The 25361-nt window shown below is 42.1% G+C and overlaps 1 protein-coding gene across 1 annotated transcript in view; it reads left to right on the top strand.

Moving 5' to 3' along the window:
- GADL1 (glutamate decarboxylase like 1) overlaps positions 1–25361 on the top strand; it is a 564135-nt gene that overhangs the window by 342966 nt on the left and 195808 nt on the right. The window contains exons 8-11 of the mRNA XM_073678031.1: positions 6157–6211; positions 8521–8637; positions 10623–10687; positions 11376–11457. Coding sequence (XP_073534132.1) covers positions 6157–6211; positions 8521–8637; positions 10623–10687; positions 11376–11457 — 319 coding nt within the window. The remainder of the gene's footprint in view (positions 1–6156; positions 6212–8520; positions 8638–10622; positions 10688–11375; positions 11458–25361) is intronic.

The raw sequence follows: 25361 nt of genomic DNA, 5'->3' as shown, positions 1-25361 counted from the left end.
TCTCTTGTGCCCCAACTGCCAACTGAACTCTCTCCTGGTTAAGTTTCTCCGGGTGCAGTAGATGCTTTACCCCTTAGTGGGTTCCACTGCCTTGCAGGAAATGATGACTTGCACTCAACATTGATGAAAGATACTCAGCTACCATTATTTGTCATGGAAAGTGGTGCCAGCTCTGCTCTCTCACATTAAGGAGGATATTGGCACTCCCTGGACATGTAATTGAGCTCGAAAGTGCACTACCAACACGTGGAACAGTAATAAAGGAAATTGAGAGTGCATATCTTTCACATCTCTGGGGGTCAATGATTTGAGTGGCAAAGATGCACCAAAGCAACAAGGACAGATCATGAAACCTTCATGGTTGGTCACTAATTCTAGCAAGAACACAAGATGACTTTTAGCCACCTACTCCACACCTCCACTACAATTTCCTCAGTGGAAATTAGTACATCCTTAACAGCAACATTCCAAGTTGCATCCACTCCCCACCCTAAGCCTTTTTTTTCTTGTAAGCTTAAATCACTACCAAGCTATAGGTACAGCTTATGAGCTTGGGCGACAAAGTCATACAGTGGATGAGTTAATCCTTTGCATCAAAAAGACAATCTCATGCTGGATGACTCCCTTTAAACTCCCTTTAGGCATTTTAGTAAGTGATAATGCTCGGAATAATGCTCGAGACACAGATATTCTCCTAAGAAAGATAAAACCTCACTTTTAATTTTATAAATATTCAGGTTCCCGGTTTACTAACCTCTTGAATTGACTGACAGCAAATTAGTTGTTCAATAATAAAATTAATTATCAAAAATAGAAGTTGCCTAATAAGTATGCACATAATGTACAGACATTCCCATCAAAAAAAATTAAAAATGTTTGGTTTATTAATTATTTCTCTTGTGTACAACTATACTATTTCCTTTTCAATTTGGAGAAATTGTTTGTTTCCTGATTTATTTTCTTTTAACCCCTTCACTCCTGAGCCATTTTATGTTTTTGCGCTTTCGTTTTTTGCTCCCCTTCTTCCCATAACTTTTTATTTTTCTGTCAATATGGTCATGTGGGTGCATACTGCTGTGCGAGATGTGAGCACGTTGTGCGTTTGGAAGCCCAGTTACTGGATATAAATGAGCAGCTGGCAACACTGAGATCCATTGACAATATGGAAAGGAGTCTGCTGCTCACTGAGCAGCTGCTCACTGGGGTAGATGTGGGGGAGGGTGCGAGTAGGGAGCTGCAGGACAGTGAGGCATCTAGCTGGGTGACAGTTAGAAGAGGGGGTAGAGGGAAGAGTGCCAGGGAGGCTAGTCCTGATCTGACACACCCCAATAAGTTTGCAAAGTTGGCACATGAGGGGAGTGTCGGTACAGGGGTAGCACTGCTGCAGCAAGGGAAATAGGAGAGCAGGGCAGGCCAGGCAGGTGCTGGTAGTGGGGGACTCAATTATTAGGGGAACAGAAAGGGCAATCTGTCTCAAAGACAAGGATCATCGAACAGTGTGCTGCCTACCTGGCACTCGAGTCTGGCACATCACTGATTGGGTTGACATTACTGGGAGGGGCTGGTGAGGACCCAGTGGTCATGGTGCACATTGGCACAAATGACAAAGTTAGAGGTAGGTGAAAGATCCTTAAAGATGATTTCAGGGAATTAGGCTGCAAGCTTAAAGCAAGGACCTCCAAGGTGGCATTCTCTGAAATACTACCTGTACCACATGCCACGCCAGAGAGGCAATGGGAGATTAGGGAGATAAATAAGTGGCTCAGGAACTGGTGTAGGAAGGAGGGGTTTGGATTCCTGGAGAACTGGGCTAACTTCTCAGTTGGCTACAGATTCTATGCTAGTGACGGGCTGCACTTCAATGGGGAGGGTGAAGCTGTGCTGGGGGAGAAAATGGCTAGAAGGTTGGAGGAGTGTTTAAACTAGGGATTGGGGGGGAGGGTGTTCATTTTATAGGTGGGGAAGATAGTGCAGATAGTGACCTGGGCACAAATAAAGAAATTGGGGGTGGGGTCAGAACAGTCAATATAGTAAGAAGGAATAGAGGTACAGAGAGATACATAAGATGCATGTACACTAATGCCAGAAGCCTCACCAACAAAATGGAGGAATTAGAATTAATTTTGTTGGAAAATAATTATGACATGGTGGGGATATCTGAGACATGGCTGGAAGAGAGCCATGACTGGGTAGTTAATTTACAGGGCTATAGTCTGTTCAGAAATGACTGTACAAACAAGCGAGATGGGGGAGTGTGTTTATATGTAAAATCATTCTTTAAACCCATCTTTCGTGAGAATATATCTAATGAAAACTTAGAGTCCCTGTGGGTGGAGATAAGGGGAGGGGGGAAAAATAATAAATTACTGATAGAGGTTTGTTATAAGTCTCCAAAAATAATGGAAGCAGTGGAGAATATCCTCATAATGCAAATAGATGAAGCCGCGACTCAAGGAGAAGTCATTATTATGGGGGACTTCAACTACCCTGAAATACATTGGGGAACAGAAACCAGTAGTTCAAGCAAAGGTAATATGTTTTTGACAACTATGAGAGACAATTACCTTTCACAACTGGTTCAGGACCCAACAAGAAGGGGGGCACCACTAGACCTAATATTAAACAACAGGCCAGACCGCATATCAAATATACGAGTTGGGGGTCACTTGGGTAATAGTGATCACAAAATAATACGTTTTCATGTATCCTTTAATAAGATGTATAGTAGAGGGGTTACAAGGACACTAAACTTCAGGAAGGCAAATTTCCAACGGTCAAGAGATGATCTTAGTGCAATAAACTGGGACGATATCCTGAGACATAAAACTACACAAAGCAAATGGGAGGTATTTATTAGCATCCTGAATAGGACCTGTGCACAATATATACCCTATGGGAATAAACATGCTAGAAATAGGAGGAAACCACTATGGCTAAATAGAGCTGTAAGGGGCGCAATAAGTGACAAAAAGAAAGCATTTAAAGAACTAAAGCAAGTAGGTAGTGATGAGGCATTAAATAAATACAGAAAATTAAATAAATTCTGTAAAAACCAAATAAAGGCAGAAAAGATTGAGACAGAGAGACTCATTGCCAGAGAAAGTAAAAATAATGCCAAAATATTCTTTAACTACATAAATAGTAAAAAACTAAAAATGATAGTGTTGGCCCCCTTAAAAATAGTCTGGGTGAAATGGTGGATGAGGATGAGGAAAAAGCTAATATACTAAATGATTTTTTTCAACAGTATTTACACAAGAAAATCGCATGACAGAAAACATGATTAGTGATGACAGAAATTCTCCATTAAATGTCACTTGCTTAACCCAGCAGGAAGTACGGCGGCGTCTAAAAATCACTAAAGTTGATAAATTCCCAGGCCAGGATGGGATACACCCGCGAGTACTGCAGGAATTAAGTAACGTCATAGAGAGACCATTATTTTTAATCTTTAAAGATTCCATAATAACAGGGTCTGTACCACAGGACTGGCATATAGCAAATGTGGTGCCAATATTCAAAAAGGGAACAAAAACCGAACTTGGAAATTATAGGGCAGTAAGCTTAACCTCTATTGTCGGTAAAATCCTGGAGGGTTTTCTAAGAGATGCTATACTAGAGTATCTGAAGAAGAATAACCTCATGACCCAATATCAACATGGGTTTACGAGGGACCGTTCCTGTCAAACTAATCTGATCAGCTTTTATGAGGAGGCAAATTCTGGACTGGACCAAGGAAATGCAGTGGATGTTGTGTATATGGACTTTTCAAAAGCTTTTGATACGGTTCCACACAAAAGGTTGATACATAAAATGAGAACAATGGGGATAGGGGAAAATATATGTATGTGGGTTAAGAACTGGCTTAGTGATAGGAAACAAAGGGTGGTTATTAATGGAAAGCACTCAGACTGGGTCTCAGTTAACAGTGGGGTACCACAGTGGTCAGTATTGGGCCAGCTTCTTTTTAACATATTTATTAATGACCTTGTAGGTGGCATACAGAGTAGTATTTCAATATTTGCAGATAACACTAAACTCTGCAGGGTAATCAATACAGAGGAGGACAATTTTATATTACAGGAGGATCTATGTAAACTAGAAGCTTGGGCTGATAAGTGGCAAATGAGCTTTAATGGGGATAAATGTAAGGTAATGCACTTGGGCAGAGGAAATAAAATGTGTAACTATATGCTTAATTGTAAAACACTGTGCAAAACTGTAACTGAAAAAGACCTGGGTGTATTGGTGGACAACAAGCTCACGTTTAGTGGCCAGTGTCAGGCAGCTGCTGCAAAGGCAAATAAAATAATGAGATGCATTAAAAGAGGCATAGATGCTCATGAGGAGAACATAATTTTTCCTCTATACAAGTCATTAGTGCGATCACACTTAGAATACTGTGTTCAGTTCTGGTCTCCGATGTATAAGAAAGACATAGCTGAACTAGAGCGGGTGCAGAGAAGAGAGACCAAGGTTATTAGAGGTCTGGGGGGGTCTCCAATACCAAAACAGGTTATTACACATGGGGTTATTTACTTTGGAAAAACGAAGGCTTAGGGGTGATCTTATTACTATGTACAAGTATATGAGGGGACAGTACAAAGGCCTTTCTATTGATCTTTTTACTCAAAGGCCTGAGACAGGGACAAGGGGGCATCTTCTACGTCTGGAGGAAACAAGATTTAATCATAATCACATACGCGGATTCTTTACTGTAAGAGCAGTGAGACTATGGAACTCTCTGCCGCATAATGTTGTAATGAGTGATTCACTATTAAAATTTAAGAAGGGCATGGATGCCTTTCCTGAAAAGTATAATATTACAGGTTATATATACTAGATTCCTTGATAGGGCGTTGATCTAGGGAACTAGTCTGATTGTCGTATGGAGTCGGGAAGGAATTTTTTTCCCCAATGTGGAGCTTAGTGTTTGCCACATGTTTTTTTTGCCTTCCTCTGGATCAACATGTTAGGCTATGGGTTGAACTAGATGGACTTAGTCTTCCTTCAACCTTAAAAACTATGTTACTATGTTACTGTTACTATATGAAGGCTTATTTTTTGCAGGACAAGTTGTACTTTTCAACGTCACCATTGGTTTTACCATATCATGTACTGGAAAATTGGGGGGAAAAAATTCCAGGTGCGGTGAAATTGCAAAAAAAGTGCAATTCCACAGTTGTTTTGGTTTTTTTTTTTATCACGTTCACTATATGGTATAGCTGACCGGCCATTATGATTATACAGGTCATTATTAGTTAGATGCCAAACATATATAGGTTGTTTTTTATTTCAGTGATGAAAAAAAATAAAAAATTTGCTAAAAAAAATTGCATTTTATTGCAAAGTTGCGGCGATCAAAAAAACATAATTCTGGTGTTTTGATTTTTTTTTCTCATTACACCGTTTACCAATCTGACTAATTCTTTTTATATATTGGAAGATCGGGCGTTTCTGAACACGGCGATACCAAATATGTGTATATTTGATTTTTTTTTATTGTTTTATTTTGAATGAGGCAAAAGGGGGGTGGTTTAAACCTTTAAATTTTTTTATTTTTTTAAATATTTTTAAAAACTTTTTTTTTTACTTTTCACTTGCTTCAATAGTCTCCATGGGAGTCTAGAAGCTGCAATTATCTGATTGGCAGTGCTACACACAGGCGATCATCAAATCTGTGTGTCGCAGAAATGCTCACTTGCTATGAGCGCCGACCGCTGACATGGGACATGGGCGCCGATGGGCAGGACTTATAACGTCCTTCCACCTCGGCCATGTTAAATGCCGCTGTCAGAGATTGACAGCAACATTTAACATGTTAACAGCCGCGGGTGGATCGCGATTCTACCAGCGGCTGTTAGGGGCACATGACCCACAGGATCAGCTGTCAAGTCCCCGGAAAGGTACAGGCTCATCGCCGGAACCCACACCAAAGGGAGAGACACGACATGTGGCGTACATGTACGGCACATGTTGGAAAGGGGTTAAAACATTTTTATTGTGTTTATGACATTTAAATTTTGCTTTTGTTTTACTGCAATATAATATTAACTTCACTGCCTATAATATGTATTCCTATTTTTAAAATTCCGAACTATTTGCATTAGTTTTTATTAGTCATTCATTCATTCTTAATATTCTTGTTTCATTTAGAGGAAAAATGATTCCAGAAGACCTGGAAAAGCAAGTACTGAAAGCAAAGGATGAAGTAAGTTAAAAAAAATGTGCACCGATTTTATTCCAAAAAAGTTTACAACTGCCAATAACTACCAGATGTTTGCTATTGAGGCCCCTTCCAAATTTAATGGGCATCACCTATGTCAGTGTTGAAGAAAAGCCCATTGAATTAAGATGTGTAAAATATATATACAGGGTGGTCCAAAAGTAGGTGGCAGAAAATAATAACATTTATTTTGATTTATATATAAAATTATATTTACTAACACAAGCATAACATTGACAATTAAATTTTATTCTGGACAATAATACAAAAGCCCTTAAATTTTATCAACGCAGGTGCTCAAACTGTTTTCCATTACAAGTTGCACAGCTTTGAAGTCTGCTTCTTACGCTTCGACAAACTTTTTTGCACAAGTCTCTTTGGGTATTAATTTCTTGAAATGCATCTCTTATGTAATTACTCAAATCACTGATACTTTTTGGTTTTCGACTATAAACTTTGTCCTGGAGTACTCCCCAAAAGAAAAAATCCATTGGGGTCAAGTCTGGTGAACGTGCCGGCCAATCAATTGGGCCTCTTTGGCCAATCCATTTATTAGGAAATGTTTCATTAAGATACTCGCGGACTACTCTTGAATAATGTGGAGGGGCCCCATCTTGTTGGAAATAAAGGTCATTTGAATTAGGCTGTTGCTGTAACTGGGGAACAACTTGATTCATTAGAATTTCGAGATACTTATCTTCTGTGACTGTTCCATCAAAAAATATTGGTCCTAAAACATCAAAACTTGAAATACCACCCCAAACATTGACACCAGGCTCATTTAGTTGCTGCTCTAATGTTAAATGCATGTTCTCATTATACCAGTAAATACAATTATGTCTGTTAATATGGCCGGATAATTTGAAAGAAGCTTCATCACTCCACATAATGTTATCTAAAATTACTGGATTTTGTTTGATAAATCTCCCCCTTCATAACCTGATGCGACTTTGCAAGGACAGGAGTACATTTCTGGCAAAAATGTTGCTGAATTTGCCACATCCCATCTCACTCAAGCTTTGCCCACTTTGGTTGTCTTAAGATCACTAAAATAATTCTAACACAGTGTTGATTCAGGCCTATAGATTTCTGTAGAGAATGTTTCTGAACACACACTTACAATCAAAATGATACAACCCACAATGCTAATTAGCTATTTTTTGAAAATTACAAACTTTTTGCTTTTTGTTAAAAAAAACAATCAAATACCTCATTACGAATACTTCTGCAACTGCCTCTCTCACACATCTCACAGCACTGTCAGTCTAGGGAGGGGGAGAAAAGCAGAACTGACAGCACAGTGAGATCTCTCATCTCTGCAACAGCAGACGTGTTTGTAATGACATTCAGATCTTCTCTTCTCACACTCCTCCTACACAGTGCCATGAGATGAGAGCTGCAACTGCAGAGGTGTTTGTAATGACATACAGATCTTCTCTTCTCCCACACAGTGCCATGAGATGAGAGCTACAACTGTAGAGGTGTTTGGAATGACACAGCTCCTCCCCATTTGTAATCACAGTAAATGCCAGCAGTGAGATCAGTGAGGAGAGCAGGACTGTGTGTCATTTCATGTCTTACACAGATAAATCAGATTCAAAGCTTCTTCGGGGGCATATTCTTTGTTTCTCCTCCTGCTTATGATTGGTTAACCTCTTACAGGGGAAAAAGCAACCTCCTTACTTTGCAATATATCGTATTAGAGAATTTTCTAAAGATACCAGTTCCACATTTTGTAATATACCCATATGTTAGCTACTCATCATAATATGTATACTAAGGAGAATCAGAGTCTATTTTGCTATAAAGTTATTTGAATTTTATTTAGAATAAGAAATAACATAAACAAAAAAATCAAAAATAAACATAGATAATTCATACTGAATATCATGGGTACATGAAAGTTTCAATGTTTAAAGTTTCTGCTTCTTTCTCTTTCAGCACTGATCATTCATTTTCAAAATTCTCAATTCATAGGTAAAATCTGGAGACGACAATTGTTACTAATAAGATTCTATGTAGAGGTGAGGGGGATGAGAAGAGAGGAGCTAGAGTCAGATCTCCTCCACCTTGTCATCTCCTCTCAGTAATGTAATAATCTGTCTGCACACAATACAGATTTTACCCCTGAATTTTCCTAGAGGAGAAATAATTGGATTTCTCTGATAGGATACACTATAAAATTATTTATTTTCATGTGTACCATTGATACGTGAAGGGAAAAAAAATAAAATGATGGTTAGATTACATTTTAAGTTTCTAAAATAAACTTGTTTCTATCCTATTTTTTGCAGGGAGCTGTGCCATTCCTTGTTGTTGCTACGTCTGGTACTACAGTGTTAGGAGCATTTGATCCTTTGGATGAGATTGCAGACATCTGTGAAAAGCATAAACTTTGGTTCCACGTTGATGTAAGTTAGAATATCATGTATTATGGCTATGTACTTTTACCCCTTCACCCTCGGACCATTTTCCATTTTTGTGTTTTTGTTTTTTGCTCCCCTTCTCCCCAGAGCCATAACTTTTTTATTTTTTGTTCAATATGGCCATGTGCAGGCTTATTTTTTGCGGGACAAGTTGTACTTTTGAAAGGCACCATTGTTTTTTTTTTATATAATTTTGGGGTAGATACAATGTTTTGTTCTCCCGTTATTGCATTTTATTGTAATGTTGAAAACCGTAAATCTGGTGTTTTGATTTTTTTTTCTCATTATGCCGTTTGCCGATCACATAAATTATTTTTATTGATTTTTTTTTGTTTTATTTTGAATGGGACGAAAGGGGGTTAATTTAAACCTTTATATTGTTTTAATTTTTTTTTTATATTTTTAAAAACATTTTTTTTTTTAATTTTTACATGCTTCAATAGTCTCCATGGGAGACTAGAAGCTGTGATCATCAGATTGCATGTGTGTAGCAGACATATTCACTTGCTATGAGTGCATCATAGCATCCTGGCAATGACAACAGCAGGGGTCTGATTCAGATCCCGGGTTGTCATGCCAACCCATCGGTGACCCGGGTCATGTGATATGGGCGCTGATGGGCCGGACTAGTGATGTTCTTCCACCACAGCCATGTTAAATGCCGCTGTCAGATATTGACAGCGGCATTTAACATGTTAACCGCCACGCGTGGATCGCGATTGCACCCACAGCTGTTAGGGGCACATGACAGCTGATCAAATCAAAAAGGGAGACACGCCATGTGCCGTACTTGTATGGCACATGTGTTTAAGGGGTTAATGGAGCACATCCAGATTTACAAGACATTCCCCTCTAAAAATTAAAAACCAAATCACTAATACATATGAGTCCTTGACTCATCGGTTTGTGGCCATTACAAAAGGTTTGAGGAACTTTAAACATTCCAGATTATGAAGATTTACAACTATTTATTCTAAGATTTGAAATCATTGTAATGTGATGAGTAAACTAAAACGTAACTGCAGTAATTATAATGATAGTTTTATTGAAATATATCTCATGAGTTTCTAAGAGTATGGCAAGGATTTCACATTTTTATTCCCCTTTTCTCAATTTTCAACAGCACTTCATAAAGGTACTCTCATATAGACAAACCCATTTATGAAAAAAACTCACTTCCATCAAAGTTTTTATGCTCTCAGTATAATGCAATCATCATACTATATAGCACTGTGTACTTACAATTGCTCATTTTGCCTTTCTACCAAGCAAATTATTCTCATTTTTCTGCTCTGTAGAAACAGGAAGTCTCTTGTCCCTGCATTTATCATTTCCCTCTTCAATTCCTGACCCAGCTGCCCCCTCCCCCCCCCCTGCCAGGGACTTTGGCAATGACTTATGACTCATATAGGAAAATTGACTTCCTGTTTCTACATAGAGCTTAGAAGGATTCAGCTAGTCAGTTTTCAATCACATGATGTCATAGACCTAATGAATAAGAGAAGAATTAGCTGGGTAGAAAAGCAAAATGAGAAAATGTAAGTATTGAGTAATTTATAATGTGATGATTGCAATATTTTAAGAGAATAAACATTTTTTTGGTGTTTTAATAGTTTTCACGGAATGGCTATACTCTCTAAATAGAGTGGGTCCCCTGCGGGGGTTCCCTGTATGAGAACTGTATGCACTTTTAAGGCATATGGGAAGGAATTGTCTTCATGACGCAATGCCTTTAAAGAGCAGACTAAAAGTAAAGTCTGTAATACATTCACATCCCTTTGTAAAATTATCTTAAAACTGTATTGTGACTATCCCTGAATAATACCGTTACATATTACTGCAGATTACATTGCTTCAGTATTAAAAAGGCTGTTTAAATTGTTAACAATTTGTTATATAATTCAGACCAACAATTTTATACATTTTTATGTTATTATTCTGTTTTCATATCTATATCCATTTGTTTGTAGGCATCTTGGGGAGGATCAGCGCTACTGTCACGAAAATATAGGAAACTGCTGCATGGAATCACCAGGTTCGTGCAGGTTCCTTCTTCGTGTTAGGTCTCGTTTTGATGTCAGTGATTTTTACCGTACGTAAAAATCGGTGTTTGGTTATGAATTTTATCATTTCTTTCAGCTTTAAACAGTGTTTTATTAATGATTTTCTCGCATGTAAAAATAAAAAAAAGTGACAAAGCTTCTCCTGCCCATTGCAATGATAATTACGGACAGTACACGAATGGCATCCATGTGCTGTCTGTGATTTTTACGGACCCATAGACTTGCATTGGCAAGTTTGATCTATGACTCAGGGCTTAGTCAGACGGTAGTATTACATCGACAACGATAGCATTGCAATGCTCGGACTGGCCACCGCTCTCCTGACCCGAGCGTGACAGCATGTATTTCTATGCAGCTGTCACGCTCAGATCAGGAGAACCGCCGGCCAGTCCGTGCATTGCAATGCGATCTCGTCCGTGTTATACGACCATCTGACTGCGCCTTCAGAAAAAAACGTATATGTCTTAGTTTACTTTTGAGGACCACATGATCTGCAAAAAAAATGACATGTGCACAGCTCTAAAGACAATTATGGGTATGAATTCTGTGGGTGAAAAACACAGGTGGGACGTATACATCAAAAATGACGCCTAACATTATATGGAATAATCTGGTTAACAAGAAGTGCATTTCGTAACAGCGCTATCTATTTTCTAACAGGGCTGATTCAGTGGCATGGAATCCTCATAAAATGTTAATGGCTGGAATCCAGTGCTGCGCTCTGCTGGTGAAAGACAATGCAGTAAGTCAAATAATCATATAAAAGAGGATCTCTCTCTCTCTCTCTTTCTTTCTCATCAGATCCATAGCTATGTTGTATTTGCTTTAAAAAAAAGAAAATGATCAAAATCCCAAATAAATTAATTAATAAATAAGTACAAATGAAGCTTTTTTACTCCCAACTTTAAATTACAATATGATAAAGCAGCAATCTCATTATAAAATTTAGACCCTCACCTGTTCACGGAGCGGAGAACCTACAAAGAAACCTATAGGAATATGCATGAAATAAATGCCATACTTAGAACGTGCTGTATTTTGTTAGAAGACAGTGCCCTAAAAAACAAGTCAAAAGGGAATAGTATGAATCAAAAACCACACTGGTGGTAGGACATTGAATATTTTTGTGTTGACTCATAATATCTAGACTCAGTGTTTTAGCTTAAATTTCTAGGAAAAAAACAAGAAAAAACATCAAAAGAAAACCTGATTATTTTTTTCTGAAAAAAGAAGATCTTGTGGAATTTCGCAAAATAGGGCTCTTGGGGCAATGTGGGGTTATTCAAAAAAAAGACTTGATGGCCATATATTTAGTTTACTCTGTACTCCAGAGAGCTAACTAAACATAACAATACAGTAGAAATGTGCAGATCAATTAGTGGAGGATCAAGTTTGAATCAAATTTCCTGAAATTGGTGGTTTCACAAGAGCACTTTGAAATTTGATTTGCAATTCGCAAAGGAAAACAAAATTTTTCCCACATTGCTGAAGCATCAGACAGTAGGCAAACATAATTTTGCATTACTGCGTGGGCTCTCCATAATGCCCTGCAGCAGTGACATCTTACGGATTTTCATACCGTGTACAGTAGGAGCCAGTACCTGGGTCATCAGAGATTAGTAGTTTCCAATGGAACATACTTCGTGCAGCAGAGACGTTTTCCATCTCCTGAGTCACTAAGCCTCTTTTTTCTATACAGTGTCAGCTCTTATGATCAGCGGGACCCTCTCTCTCTATTGTAGAATGTGAGCTCTTATCAGCCGGGTCCACCCTATCCCGTAGAATGTGAGCTCTCATGGTCAATGGGGTCATCTCTCTCTTCTGTAGAGTGTAAGCTCTTATGGTCACCAGGGTCTTCTCTATCCTGTAGTATGTGAGGTCTTATGGTCAGTGGGGTCCTCTCTCTCTTCTGTAGTGTGTAAGCCCTTATGGTCAGCAGAGTCTTCTCTATCCTGCAGTATGTGCGCTCTTATGGTCAGTGGGGTCCTTTCTCTCTTCTGTAGTGTGTAAGCCCTTATGGTCAGCAGAGTCTTCTCTATCCTGTAAAATGTGAGCTTTTAAGTTCAGTGGGGTTCTTTCTTGCCCATAAAGTGTTATCTTTAATGGTCAGCGGGATCCTCTCTTTCTTTCCTATAAAGTGTAATCTCTTATGGTCAGTGAGGGTCTCTCACTCTCCTATCCCCCACTTGTATTTTGCAAGCAATTACAATGAAAATGTTGGGGTAAAGCTCAGCAAAGTTGGCTCATTCAAATTTAAAAAGATCCGCTCATCTCTACAGTACAGCAAACCGTTTAGTAGATATTTTGCTACATTTCCTAGTCTATGAATGCATTTTGCTTCCTAAAATATGATTAATCCATTTAATTTTCCTCATAATGTTACATCATGATATTATCTCTCCTATTGTACCAGTCAGAAATACCAGATGAAAAAAACAAAAATCAGCTTCCTACTTGTTTTCAAATGAAAGGTTTTCGGCATACATTTATATCTTTCACTGTGTTAATTGAATTGTTTAGTACCTGATGACAATTACACGGTTCCCTGCCACCTACATCCCCATAATAAGCTCTTATCTTCCATCTCACTGTTTGCTACAGTAGACTGCAGGACCCTCTAATTTTCATCTGCTGCTCAGTTCTTTTGTCACTCAGAGTCCTTCATAGTAATTTATTATCATCGATATTTATCTATCAGTGGTGATTTGTTTCAATGAGACAAAATGTTTTTCTATTTTTTGAATATTCACGTACTTTTACCTGGTTAATAGCTAATGCATAAAAAAATAGAATTGTCCATTAAATCTAGCAGCTCACATCAAAGCTCATTAAATCTGCTCATTTAGGAGTCTCCGAATGTTGCCAATACTAAAATAGTGCTACGGTGATTACAGCACTTTGCCAGTTTGCACTCTTCAATTTACATGGCTGCTACCGTATATTTAGCTACTCCAGCAATCACACTGTGTATGGTTTCTTTAGCAAGCCGCACTTTTCTTCCTCATAGGAACAGATTTGTCTTTGTTATGCCTTGATATATTTGCTCTTAAGCTGCACTGACACCAAGCATGCTGACTGTTCATTAGGCGGGCTATCATTTCCACAGAGCGAGAAAGCTGCAGATGGCTAGTAGCATTACAGCAGCAAGAACCAAGCAGGATTATGACTTACTGTAGTATCTTTTTGCGTCTACAGCTTTGTTAGCTAATCTCGCCCTTGTCTTTAGGTAATGACTGCAATCACTCTTGGAAACTTGAGCTGAAGTTTAGAAAGATTGGGAGTGTTTATTTCTGACATGGTTCGCTGCCTAAAATCATAGACTCCATGTTTACGACTATCATTTTCTGCATTTTAAAGGGAACTGGCATCAATTAGTTGGTAAATTCCCCTAGTAATCCTCATAAAGGGATGGGTGAAGCGATTTGATGCTAATTGAAATTGTGATGAATTTTTAGGAATTCATTGTGTAGCACCCCGAGGGCTCGGCTGCTACAGGGGTATTGCACCTCAGACCAGAGGTGTGATATTCCACTCCCGGGTAAGGATGGAGTGTGGACCAGGACTCAGTAGCTGCATGCACCACACACACCCCATTTCCGAGGGACAGCTCAACGGTGCTCCCACTAGACAGAAGTGCAGGCACGACAGCTTCTGTCCCTGGCTGGAGTGGGGAGGGGAAGGAAAACCCAGTGGTGTAGGAGCAGATAGGGGTGGGTCTCTGGGCATAGGTAGGAGCCCATTGGTTGCTAGTCACCTGGGCTCATACACAGAGAGGGAGGTATAAAAGGTGGGCACAATCTTAGAACAGGGTTCAGTTCAGTTAAGAGTGAGAGAAGAAGACAGGAAGCAGAGCCTCTGCATGGGCTCTGCTCTGCAGGCAGGCCTTGTCAGAAGGCTGGAGCTTGAGAGAGAGAAGAAAGAACAGAAAGGAAAGTAAGAAAGGAACTGGAACAGAGGAGAAAGGAAGCAAGGAACACAGAGAAAGGCCCAGAGACACGAGGACAGAAGGAACCCCATATGCCCAGGAGATACAGGGTGAAGGGTTAGCAGAACAGGGTACCGGAACCCAAATTGGTGGAGGCAACAGATTCCTCAGCCAAAGACCGGAGGTTGTTACCACATCTTGGTGCGACCCCTCACTACATCCACCAGGAAAGCATACCACATAGGGTCAGGGAAACTGGAGATAGGTTTCGCCAAGAGAATGCCCGAGGAAGCTGGACAAAGGTGGGTCACTGGTGGGGACGGCCAGAGAAAGGAAAGGAAGGGAGCCCTGTGCCACGCTCTGGAATTGCCTGGGAGTTGGTCGAGCCCCTTGCCTGTTGAACGCAGCACGGCTCAGGTGGTCCCTCATGTGCACAAGTGACCAGAATAGCAACTGTGAGTAAAGCATTGGAAACTGCACCAGAAGTCTCTGTGTTTCAGTGCCGCACCAGCACCATCAGTACTGGGACGCTCACACCATCACTCCCATCATCCACATTAGCTGCCCTGAGGCAATACTTCTCCCGTGGGGAGTTATTCCATACTCGGCTGCGCAAACTACATCAGCCTCAGCGGTCTGCAGCGCAGCGGCGGTCCCCACTGACCGCAATCCACGGGTGGCGTAGTCGGACATTCTTATTACTTAAGATCGCCACTGGTTTGACCGCCCTGGGCACGGACCGGGTCACTGCCACGGAGAACTACAACCCCCAGCGATCCGGCTCCGGGTATCCCCCTGCACAGCACAGGCCCAGGGGGCGCGTCAACTTTTGGCGGGGTCGGCAGGATCTTTACCAACCTGCCACAAGCGGGTATTGCGTGCCTGAAGAAGATTGTACATGTACCTTGAAAAGAAGTCTCCCGCCATTTCCAGAAGTTTCCCGCCGTCCGGAGTCGTTTCCCGCCATCCGGAGCCGATTCCCGCCATCGGACGCCATCTTGGGTCATTTCCCGCCGTCTTCCCGCCATCCGCAGTCGTTTTCCCGCCATCGGGCGCCATCTTCGGGACGCTGCGCGGGAAGAAGAGGGGCGTGGACGCCTAAACGCGCGAGATCTGATGCTCCGCCCCACGCACCGACGCTGCGTGAGGTCCTGGAAGGGAGAGGGAGCGACGCTGACGTCACAGGAGCGCGACGCAAGGTCCTCAACCCCGACGATCGACTGCGGAGCCACGGCCTACGGAGGAAGATCAACGCAAGGTAGGCCACAGTCCACCAGGGGGGAGGAGGACACCAGGAACGGAGAGCAAGATGGCGGACCGGCAGCAGACTAAGCTGCCCAGCATCGGCAGTGCCCCAGCCGTCGCGGGCTCCGACCAGCACCAGGAGAAGACGCGTGATGCAGGAGCGGTCGCGGCAGCAAGTAAGAGGAGTCTCCCTGTCCCGGACGCTGCCAGCGTCAGCCTGCTCCCGGGCCCCCTGGTGGAGCCGCCGATCCCGGGCGCTGCAAACACCGACCTGCTTCAGACCCCGCAATAAGCCCTGCTGCCAAGCCCTCCAGCCCTGGTCGCTGCCGCCACCAGCCCGCGCACAGGCCCAAAGTCACACCCTCTGACCCCGGGCGTCATCAACAGCGACCTTCTCCAGGCCCTGTCGCAAGGCCTGCTACACAAGGGCGCAAAGGGACTGTATGCCCTCCATGTCCACCGTCTAACAGAGGAAGAACTGCGGTACCGCCCAGACATGGACTACCCTGAGGGTCCGGACGGATCTGCAGAGTACAAGGAGGAAGCATCAGGAGGACACCATTACCAGTGAACGGTAAATGGAACTGTATATAGTTACCCGTAAGGGTATAGAAACTGTTGCTGAGTGGAGTGTGGTCCCCGTTGGGACTGATATAGAACTGTGTAGAAGTTACCCCCTATATCCCTTATCTGTCTGGGGACTGAGAACAGCCATCCCTTTTTCCTAATCTGGCTGGGGACTGAGAGCAGCCATTCCCCTAAAAAGAAAGAACACCTGGTCGCAAGTTGCACCGCGGCCAGAACTCAAGAATGTGTTTTTGAAAAAAAAAAAAAAATGTTTTACTTAAGAATGTCTTATACTGAAAAAGTTTAATTTGGTGCTAAAAGAGCCTATAGTATTTTCCGTGTATGAAGAAAGTCTTATAATGTTTTATGAAAATGTTTTATACCAGTAACATTAAAAAGAGAAGAATACCTCCCATAAAGGGATGAGTGAAAAGTCAATGTCTTATATGCGAATGCATTCTAAAAATTTGTATGTTTTAAATTGTTTTGCTCTTTTCCAGCCCGAGGACGTGCTGTGATTTACCAGGGGGGAATGTAGCACCCCGAGGGCTCGGCTGCTACAGGGGTATTGCACCTCGAACCAGAGGTGTGATATTCCACTCCCGGGTAAGGCTGGAGTGTGGACCAGGACTCAGTAAGCTGCATGCACCACACACACCCCATTTCCGAGGGACAGCTCGACGGTGCTCCCACTAGACAGAAGTGCAGGCACGACAGCATCTGTCCCTGGCTGGAGTGGGGAGGGGAAGGAAAACCCAGTGGTGTAGGAGCAGATAGGGGTGGGTCTCTGGGCATAGGTAGGAGCCCATTGGTTACTAGTCACCTGGGCTCATACACAGAGAGGGAGGTATAAAAGGTGGGCACAATCTTAGAACAGGGTTCAGTTCAGTTAAGAGTGAGAGAAGAAGACAGGAAGCAGAGCCTCTGCATGGGCTCTGCTCCGCAGGCAGGCCTTGTCAGAAGGCTGGAGCCTGAGAGAGTGAAGAAAGAACAGAAAGTAAAGTAAGAAAGGAACTGGAACAGAGGAGAAAGGAAGCAAGGAACACAGAGAAAGGCCCAGAGACACGAGGACAGAAGGAACCCCATATGCCCAGGAGATACAGGGTGAAGGGTTGGCAGAACAGGGTACCGGAACCCAAATTGGTGGAGGCAACAGATTCCTCAGCCAAAGACCGCAGGTTGTTACCACATCTTGGTGCGACCCCTCACTACATCCACTAGGAAAGCATACCACATAGGGTCAGGGAAACCGGAGATAGGTTTCGCCAAGAGAAGGCCCGAGGAAGCTGGACAAAGGTGGGTCACTGGTGGGGACGGCCAGAGAAAGGAAAGGAAGGGAGCCCTGTGCCACGCTCTGGAATTGCCTGGGAGTTGGTCGAGCCCCTTGCCTGGTGAACGCAGCACGGCTCAGGTGGTCCCTCATGTGCACAAGTGACCAGAATAGCAACTGTGAGTAAAGCATTGGAAACTGCACCACAAGTCTCTGTGTTTCATCGCCGCACCAGCACCATCAGTACTGGGACGCTCACACCATCACTCCCATCATCCACATTAGCTGCCCTGAGGCAATACTTCTCCCGTGGGGAGTTATTCCATACTCGGCTGCGCAAACTACATCAGCCTCAGCGGTCTGCAGCGCAGCGGCGGTCCCCACTGACCGCAATCCACGGGTGGCGTAGTCGGACATTCTTATTACTTAAGATCGCCACTGGTTTGACCGCCCTGGGCACGGACCGGGTCACCGCCACGGAGAACTACAACCCCCAGCGATCCGGCTCCGGGTATCCCCCTGCACAGCACAGGCCCAGGGGGCGCGTCAACTTTACCCTGTAAATTTGAAAATTTATGATTTCTGTGAATTGCCTAAAATGTCTGGTGCTATTCTATACATTTTAAAAGATTTCATAAGCCAGAGAAAAATCACATGATCTCGGGTATGGCCAGAGGTAATTCTATGCCAGTGGAATTACATTTTTACTTGAATATTTAAAAAATCTTTTGGGCCAAAATTAAGATATCTTGTATTTTGCTTCTGTGCTGAACCGTAAAGGGCCCTCTAAAGGTAAAAAAATATATATGAACTAACATTACTGCTCACCTCTCTGGCTTCTCTGCTCCTCACCATCACCCATTTGACCCTCATTGCATCTTCTTATCACCAAGTGCTGAAATCACTGGGTCTCTTAAGTTAGGCCAGGAATTCTGGCTTTGATGAGGCCCGGGATGGTTGTGCAAGGTCTCTGTGGACATCCTGAAGTCATTACATCATGACCTTTTGTTTGAGCAGAATCCTCCCATGCCTCATCAGATCTGTAATTCCTGTCGTAGCTTGAGGAGGCCCGGGGACTCAGTGCTTGCAGTGGTGATAAGAATATGTAGCAAGGACTGGACGAGTGACGGTGAGTAGTGAGATGAGAATAAGTATTTTTTTTACATCTTACAGCTATTATGCTCTGGGGTCAGGAAAGACCCCAGAGCCTAATAAAGTACATTACATTGGAGGAGAAAAACTTCTCTAAGAATTGAATTTCCCGGAAAAATCTATGTGAACAGGTGAATTTGAATCCTGATCCACTTATCTTTAAAGCTGACCCATAATACCTAGCAATTATCACATCATATGGTATCGAACTGCAAATTAGGAAGAACTATTGTAGCCTGTATAAAAGCAGAAGCAGGAAATGCAGCAGCCATTTTGTGGTGACTTTAGAAAGTGAGGTCATCAAAGCTCAAGCTCATAGCTTAGCCATAGAAATAGGGAAATAAAGCCATGCATCACAGAGGAGACTAAACAGATAGTGAATGTAACAGCATAACAGTAAAGAAGTGTTAAGGGTTCACATGGTGAGGTTGATTTTCTAAGTTGCCTCTCAGGGTGCACAGCAACAATAAAAGGCAATGGAACAATGGGCAGGACTTGCAGGATAGTACATAAAACAGTGAAGATCAGGACAACTGGCAGACAAGAGGCACTGACTATAGCAGAAGACAGAGAAAGGAGCAGGACTTGCAGGATAGTACATAAAACAGTGAAGATCAGGACAACTGGCAGACAAGAGGCACTGACTATAGCAGAAGACAGAGAAAGGAGTGGCACACAGGAACTGAAGATGTATAATCAGGTCAGGACTAGCAGTAGCATTTACAATGTGAACATGTTCAGAGATTAATTTATTATGCTGACAGCAAACAAATACAGTATATAGCTGCTAGAAGTAGTGATGATGAGGCCAGCTTGTTTGTAAAGATAATACACTCTAATGCAGCAGTATTTGAAATGTGAACAAATCCAGTGATGGGTTTGTTATGCTTACAGCAGACAAACAGTTAGGCTGTGTGCCCACGATGTGTTTTTTAAGCGTTTCTGCAGCGGCAAAAATGCTGCAGAAACGCTTAAAAAATGCATGGTAGAAGGCCTGCCATGTTCCCCAATGATAATCCTCATGTGCTGTGCACATGCTGCGGAAATTTCCGCTGCGGATTATCATTGCGGAAAAAAACGCAGCACTACCAATTATTTTGCGGAAGTGCTACATTTTCTCCGCCATTGACTTGCATTAGACCACATGGATTACGCATCACTGTATATGTAGATGCGCATTCCATGCGTTCCAATGTGCGGATGGTACCCAGGTCTAGAGAAGAGGAGACCCTCCTCCGGACCCGGGTACCATAGAAACTGTAAAAAAAAGAATAAAATAAAAAATAAATATATACTTACCTTCTGGCGGCCCGCGGTGCGCTCCTCCTTGCTTGGCAGCAGTTCGCGATGGAATGAAGGACCTGCGCTGACGTCAGAGTCATGTGACGGGTCACGCGACGCTGATGTCGGCAGGTCCTTCACTCTACCGCTGCCGGCAGCCGGGACGGAGGGAATCAAGACAGCGCGGGCCATCGGAGGGTAAGTATACATTTATTTTTTTATTTTTTTACATTCTTTTGGGTCACAGTATATAAATCCATGCCGTTTGCACGGAGTTATATAGTGTGACCAAGTTGACAAGTACGTTCCAAGTGATGCTAAAATTGCTTGGAAAGCGCTTGACAACCCGCATGCGGAAATGCAAGTGAAGAACGCTTCACATCCGCATGTCCCTGGCAGGAAAACGCATGTACAATCCGCATGTACAATCCGCATGCGTTTTTTCTGCCAGGGAGATGCAGAAACGCTCAAAAAAAATCCTGAGCATTTCTGCATCGTGGGCACATAGCCTTAATTGCAGGTCTGAGCCAGGAGGTAAATGCAGATTATAGAAGCAAGAGTTTGCTGAAATGATAGTCAGCCGAGTGAGCTGGTGAGAAAAGCTACAAGGCACAATGAGGCTGAGCATAAAGCTTCTTAAGGGCTTGCTCATACTGGTATATAACACAGTCGAGTGCTATGTTATGTTTTATTGGATAGCACTCGGACCAATGTTATACTATGGGCTATTTTTTTCTTATGCTGATTCAGCATGAGAAAACAATCGCAGCATGCTGCGAGTGAATCTGAGAATCGGATCGCACACAATCATACAAGTCTATGGGTGAGTGTGAAACATCCGACTGCACTCAGATGTCATCCAAGAACAATCTGACATCCGTGGACACAGAGAACAAGGAAATTAAGTTCTCCATCTTCTCTGCACCTGTGCTAAATTCTCTCATAATAGAGAATCAGATCATACTCACATGACACTCGGCTCAAACTCTGAGAGAGTATCAGGTGAGTGTCATTAGCATAATTAGGTTATGGCCCCACTATCAGTATTTGGTCTGTATTTTTCATCAGTATTTGTAAGCCAAAACCAGGAATGGGTGATAAATGCAGAATTGGTGTACTTCTATTATACCTTTTCTCTAATTATTACTCACTTGGTTTTGGCTTACAAATACTGAGGAAAAATACCGACCAAATACTGATAGTGGGGCCATGGCCTTAGCCCAATTCTCTCGCATGAGAGAATATATGGCTCTGTGAGTGAGTCATAATACTCAGACACATGAGTGACAGAGTGCTCCTTAAAAGGCCTTGTGTGATGATGTCACTGAGGTTTGCTGGCCAACTTGTGAAACCCGAAGTGGAGCAGAGCAAACAGGGAAAGGGAGCAGGATAGTGAGTGAGGAAAAGAGAATAATACAGATTTAATCTTTGTTTAAGAAGACCTGTCACATGACTAAATGACGTCATGGAAGGTCCTTTTAGACCATCGCGAGCTGCCGGGGAGCCAGGATGCATCGCTAAGGAGACCGGGGGCCATCAGAAGGTAAATATAATGTTTATTTTTTATTTTAAAATCTTTTTTTTTTTACAAGTACTACTGTACCCGGGTCTGGAGAAAAGTCTCCTCTTTTCCAGACCCGGGTACCATCCGCACATTGAATCACTTAATATCCGCATGTGCAAATGTAGTCATGCAGATATTAAGTGATTCAATGCAAGTCAATGGCGGCAAAAACGCCGCGCTTACGCTAAATAATGGGTAGTGCTGCGGATTTTTCCGCAATGATAATCCGCAGCGGAAATGTTTCTGCGGCGGAATTGCCGCTGCGGAAACGCTTAGAAAAACGCATAGTGGGCACACAGCCTGTCCTCAACATATAGAAGGGGTGAGTAATGTGCACTGCACGCTATTGGTGTAGGGGCAATGATACTATGTGGGTTTAATACTGAGTGATGGTTGTGGAGGCCATCATACTGACAGATGTGGGGGTATTACACTCTGTGTGTGTGGGTGGGGGCATTTATGAAAGGATTAAACTCTATAATGGCCATGAAAAAGGTTTTGTAAGTGAGAACACTAAGAGGCTGGCATAATAACTGTATGCGTGCCACAATATATGTCCCTTTCCCTGTTTATAACTTTTGCTATAGAACCCCATACATTTTATGTACGCCTCTGTTTAGACTAGTACATATGTTGGGAGGGAAGGTGACATTGATCATCTACATCTCCTGCTGTTCTAGGCACTGAGACTGAATACACCCCATTTGGTTGGCAGCCACTTTTCTTAAGAATTTCTAAACACTCATTTATGCATTTTCATAAAGATATTACAATAACTTTATATATCACAACATCCAGCCCAACTTAAAGGTAATAAATAGTGTTGAGTGAAAGTGCTCGGATAATGTGCTATAAAGGGGTCCCCAACCTGTGGATCAGGAGTCACATGTGGCTCGCAGGCCCAAGATGTGTGGTTTGCGGCTTTCTGCCAGCTTGGAGCATTAGCACCAGGTCTAGCAACAAGCTATGTAGAATGGGTGTCCAAATTGTGACTTTTGTGAGTAGCCTTGCTCATAAGTAAAGACCTAGATGTGCATTTATTTGTATAGGGGATGGAGGTGAGAAATATACATGGTAAACTGGAGATAGGATGATACTGTTAGTTAGAGGGGAGCTTGAAGCTGGATAAGATAGAAAGGAGGGAGTGCTTGATACAAGAATGCCAAATGAGGGTAAAGTGGGAACTTTTGGATGTAATCATTCTGCCTATATAGGAGTGGGGTACAGGATCTAGTTTGCTTTCTGTGGATAAGCTTTGGCTTTCATCATACCAGTAATGGTGGGCTCTGAGTTTTACTACTGTGGGGGTGAGGGGGCACTGGATGTGGCTTGCGATCATCTCTCAGAGTTGAATGTGACTCGCAAGGTAAGAAAGGTTGGGTACCGCTGACCTAGTCCATCTAAAATGTGTACTGTATTACACATCTTTTGCTGTCTCCATTAATAACTACAGTAAACTGTTTCATCTAATTTTTTTAGGTATTATATTTTGCTGTGTTAACTCTTTTTGTGCAGCATGTTCCAGAGAAAATATTCATAGTAGTCATTGCTTCATTGGGACACAAGAAAAAAACAAAAGAGCCTAAGTTTAATTAGCCCTGAGGATGTAAAGCTTATAACACAATGAGAACAGTACCAAATAAAATATGTATATGAAATGTGCATGCAAATGCAAGATACGGCACACCAAGCAATACAAGATTATTAAAGTTTTAACTGTACCAGTGTAAGTCAAACACATGATGTGATCACGCACATAGACAATATTTGGCAAATTTTTCCTAAAAGTATATCAAATCAGACATTGAAGCACAATAAATGTGGCACTATCCACACAAAGATGTTTACTCAAAGAGAACCCTCTGGGATAAGTGAAAATGAATGGTCAAATGTACAAGAGCATGATATGTAGTATGTCAATAAATAGACACAAAATGGGAAAGAGCTGGGCATAAAGCAAGAAGTCAGGGCTGAGAATCTCGGCGGGAAGAGAAATTCCCCAAGCATATCACCGTATAAAGAAACAGCTTCCTCGCCTCATTGGGACAGATAATCTATTTTCATTTTTGCAGTCATCCTGGGCAAATTTAATAGGAAATCCAACTTGTTTTTGGAGTGTGAAAGGAAACCACAATGTCCAGAAAAAACCTACATAAATGTGATACGAAGATAAGGTTTTGGGGAAGATGTTAACCTGTTCTGGATTAAAACAATGAAACAATGTCCCTAATTTCATCCTTAAATATGGATTTTCAAAATCAATGACAGGATTTAGAGTCATTTAACCCCTTTAGAGCCCATGCCATATTAGTATGCACATTTGCGTACCCCCGGTTCAGTGAGGGCTGCTGCGCTGAGCCCTCACTGAACCGAGCACATGTCAGCTGATTCTTACAGCTAACATGTGCCCGCAACAGCCGCGAGTGGAATCGCGATCCACCCGTGGCTGTTAACCTGTTAAATGCCGCTGTCAATCTCCGACAGCAGCATTTAACGCGCGCTTCCTGGAAGCGCGTCCTAAGCCCCGCCCACCGGCGACCCCGTCACGTGATCGCGGGTCGCCGATGGGCGTGCATGACAACCCAGGGTCTGCAGCAGACGCCTGTGGTTGTCATGATCTGGTCGCTATGAGCGCCACCTAGTGGTCGGCGCTCATAGCACAGAACCAATTCTGCTATATGCAGGGGATCTGCTGGTCCCCTGTATGTAGCAGAGCCGATCAGACAACTGCTGCTTCTAGTCTCCTATGGAGACTATTGAAGCATGCAGTAAGTGAAAAAAAAAAGTTTTTAAAAAAATAAAAAAAATTAAAAAAATATAAAAATTTAAATCACCCCCCTTTTGCCCCATTCAAAATAAAATAATAAAAAATAAACCCCACATACACATATTTGGTATCGCCGCATTCAGAATCGCCCGATCTATCAATATAAAAAAAGAATTAATCCGATCGGTAAACGGCGTAACGAGAAAAAAATTCTAAGCGCCAGAATTACGTTTTTTGGTTCCCGCAAAATTGCAATAAAATGCAATAACGGGCGATTAAAACAGTGGATCTACCCCAACATGTTATCAATAAAAATGTCAGCCCGGCGCACAAAAAATAAGCCCTCAACCAGCCCCAGATCACGAGAAATGGAGACACTACAGGTCTCGGAAAATGGTGCTATTTTTTTTTTTTTTTTTTACCAAATTTTGGAATTTTTTTTCACCACTTAAATATAAAATAACCTATACATGTTTGGTGTCTATGAACTCGTAATGACCTGGAGAATAAGAATGGCAGGTCAGTTTTAGCATTCAGTGAACGTGGTAAAAAAAATAAATAAAAAACAACTGTGGTATTGCACTTTTTTTGCAATTTTACCGCACTTGGAATTTTTTTCCCATTTTCCCGTACATGATATGGTAAAACTAGTAATGGCGATGAAAAGTACAACTTGTCCCGCAAAAAATAAGCTCTCACATGGCCATATTGACCAAACAATAAAAACGCTATGGCTCTGGGAACAAGGGGAGCAAAAAACAAAAAAGCAAAAACGACAAAACCCAAGGTTGCGAAAGGGTTAAAAAATGTAATTATTTATATTACAAAAGTTCCTAAAATATCGGATGACCCTTAATGTAACTTGTTTTAGTTAT

This window comes from Phyllobates terribilis, unplaced genomic scaffold, assembly GCF_046119375.1.
Source record: "Phyllobates terribilis strain yellow unplaced genomic scaffold, ASM4611937v1 Scaffold_4__5_contigs__length_816908805, whole genome shotgun sequence".
Classification (NCBI taxonomy): Eukaryota; Metazoa; Chordata; class Amphibia; order Anura; family Dendrobatidae; genus Phyllobates; species Phyllobates terribilis.
The sequence above is the reverse complement of the archived record's forward strand: the minus strand, read 5'-3'. Positions and strand labels throughout refer to the sequence as shown.